The sequence below is a fragment of the Phytophthora infestans genome, genomic scaffold (genome assembly GCF_000142945.1).
Source record: "Phytophthora infestans T30-4 supercont1.79 genomic scaffold, whole genome shotgun sequence".
Taxonomy (NCBI): Eukaryota; Oomycota; class Peronosporomycetes; order Peronosporales; family Peronosporaceae; genus Phytophthora; species Phytophthora infestans.
In genome coordinates this window covers 269,510-272,055 of record NW_003303680.1, presented here as the reverse complement: position 1 = coordinate 272,055, position 2,546 = coordinate 269,510, and the positions used below count along the sequence as shown (strand labels likewise).

Below are 2,546 nucleotides of genomic sequence, written 5' to 3'. Positions count from 1 at the left end.
AGATACGCCCAAGCTATCAAGTCCGCAAGAGGCACGTCTACCTCATCCATTGAAACTGACTTCGATGCGCGCAAGAAGTTCTGAAGTAAGTGTTTTGGACAAGGACACCATAGGCAGGGCGAGCGTAACGTGTAGGCATAGACACCACTCCGTTCCCGTTAGTCTCATCCCTGCTGAGATCCAGTTGAGTAAGCGTCAATCCCGTACGCTGCGTGAATGTGTTGTTCTTCCTGTTGGAGATCTGCGTCCGAGGCGTTCTGGCGATAAGCCGCATCAAGGATGGGTAGTCCGAGTCTGGCATGAACGACATCTAGCCGCGCTCTCATTTCTTGACGTTTAATTAGAATAGAGTTGACGTCCCCCTCTGTCCGCTAGTTGGTTTACTGAGGCCAAGTCCATGGTGCGTTCGGCGTCTGTCAGGTTATTCACATCTTTCTTCCATGAAAACGTGTTCGAGATGTCTGCAGCAAACTCTGGGTCTCCTTCCGCCCTCCATTTGAGGTATAGCTCCCCGTGTCCGACTCCATAAAAATGCCGTTCGTCATGCCTTAAGACCAGAAAGGTTGAGAGGACGTGAAGATCGAAGCTGGCTCTAAGATATTCTGTTGCTTCCCTGTCCGTGAATGCCGCGACATATCTGCTTTCATGATCGACGTTGTTTGGGAGTCGGAGAAGTTTGTATAGGTAACGTTGGATGTGGGCGTCGTTAGAAGCTCTTGTGTCGAACACCAGTATGGGTTCTCGCAAGTACTGCGCCATCGTCCGAAGTTCATGAGGACCAGCCTAGTGGTGTGGCGGCACTGGTTCTCCAGCTGAGCGTAGTCTGGCTCTGGCGTAGTGAGCAAAGAGCGCTGCAGTGGCCCCTTCCTTGAATTCATAACCTGGGTGGTCAGAATACAGCCGAGCGCACTCCGCTATAGGATCGACGAGCCCTAGCGCGACATCATTGCGTAAATTCATCATCATGAGCGCGTAAATTGACTGCTTCAACTTTGTGACCTGTTGGACCGTTGCCCTTGCGTTTTTGAGTTTTGACGTTGAATGATTCGTGGTTGATGCGTATAATGCAAGGAAGGCGCATTGACCATTGACCATTTGCCTCAACCTCCACTTCTGTTCCATTGAATCTTACTAGCCATTGTCCTAATTGAACGGGCAGACCAGCGTCCCCTTCGTTAGTGCCCATACGCGTTATTTTTAAAAGTCAGATCCTCTTGGGAGGTTGGAGTTGCCGGCACTATGTCCTCCTGTTCGTGGCCGTCTCCACTCTGTGTGGGCTTGGAGACCACTGCAGTAATCACTTCACCGGTTTTCCCCTCCACGGCACGCTTCGTGCTCTTGATATATGTTGCCATACTATTCTGCATCCCCTTAATAGCGCCATCCTGTAGGCCTATTTTCCCAGACAGTTGTTTGACCTTGCGAGCGGACCGTACCACAGCGCTGGTGGTGGTGATCTCCAATCGGCTCTGTGAGTGCTGCTCGGTCGCCCGGGCGGCAGCAGCAGTGGTCGCTCCCCCTGTTGTTGCTAAAGGCATTACCTCGTCCTCTTGAGCGGCGCTAGCTGACCGGGCGGATTGGTTGAAATCTGCCGCTCGTGGTGGCGTGGTCGTGGCTAAGGAATCACTCTGTGGCCCACCTGCATACGCATAAGGTGCCTCGTCACGTTCGTTCTCTTCCCATGCTCGTGTAGTCTGCTTCCCATCATCAATCTGCATTTGGTCATCGTCTTCCTCCTCCTCGCTGTCTGAAGAAGCGAGCTCCGCAAATTGTCCCAACGCTTCGTTCCTTAAAAAAGAAGCGAAACGCGCGTCCTGCCCTTTGTTTAGTGTGGTGGATCGCGATGCCGCTGCGGGATGAGTGGTGTTAGTGCGAGCCATGGGACCTGATGCTGTTGTCCGCGCGTGACTGGCTGAGTATGTGTACGAGCGGCTGTATCAGTTGTGTGACTCGCCTTCGCCGCGCCCTCCGATGGTTGGGCATTGGGGTTTGTTGCTGCCTAGCGATTTTGTTTTCTGGATTTTCTAGATTTTCGTGTTTTTGTTATGAATGCTTGGTCTGCGGCAGTCTCTGCGTAAGTGCCCTTTGGGGCGGCCGTGTCCGACGTTGTCGCTACTGATTCGATTCTTCGGGGTATGGACTGCTGCTCAGCGGTGGAGACAACCTCTGTCACCTGTGCGGGTGGTCGAGTTGAGTCGACCACTTCAGCTTCAGCCGGTAGTAGGGGCTTCACAGTCACCTGAGGTGGTTGGTAAGATTGCAGCATCTTAACCAGGTCCTCCATCGTGTGAACATTAAAGTCCACGCGAGTTGCTCTATGGGTTGGCGCCACTTCTTCCTTTCACCTTCTGGTTGATCTCGCTCGAACCAAGGCTAAGCTCTCCGGTTTGGTTCTGCATCTGGACGTGCTGTAACCTGGATGCAAACATTTTGTGCATAATTTGCCGAAGAATTGCTGAAAGTGGTGAATAGTGATGGTTGCTCCTTCCATTTCTATCGTAGACACCCCTTTCCGTGCAGGAGGGCATTGACGCTGCGCGAACCGG

The 2,546-nt window shown here is 52.6% G+C and overlaps 1 protein-coding gene across 1 annotated transcript; it reads right to left on the bottom strand.

Annotated features, from left to right (window-relative positions):
- Window positions 1-164: 164 nt before the first annotated feature.
- Window positions 165-1,880, bottom strand: PITG_18664 (uncharacterized protein; the record flags this gene model as incomplete). Its single annotated transcript, XM_002997253.1, has 3 exons — window positions 165-310; window positions 752-851; window positions 1,437-1,880. The coding sequence occupies 3 exons, from the start codon at window positions 1,878-1,880 to the stop codon at window positions 165-167; spliced, it is 690 nt and encodes a 229-aa protein (XP_002997299.1).
- Between the last annotated feature and the right edge of the window lie 666 nt (window positions 1,881-2,546).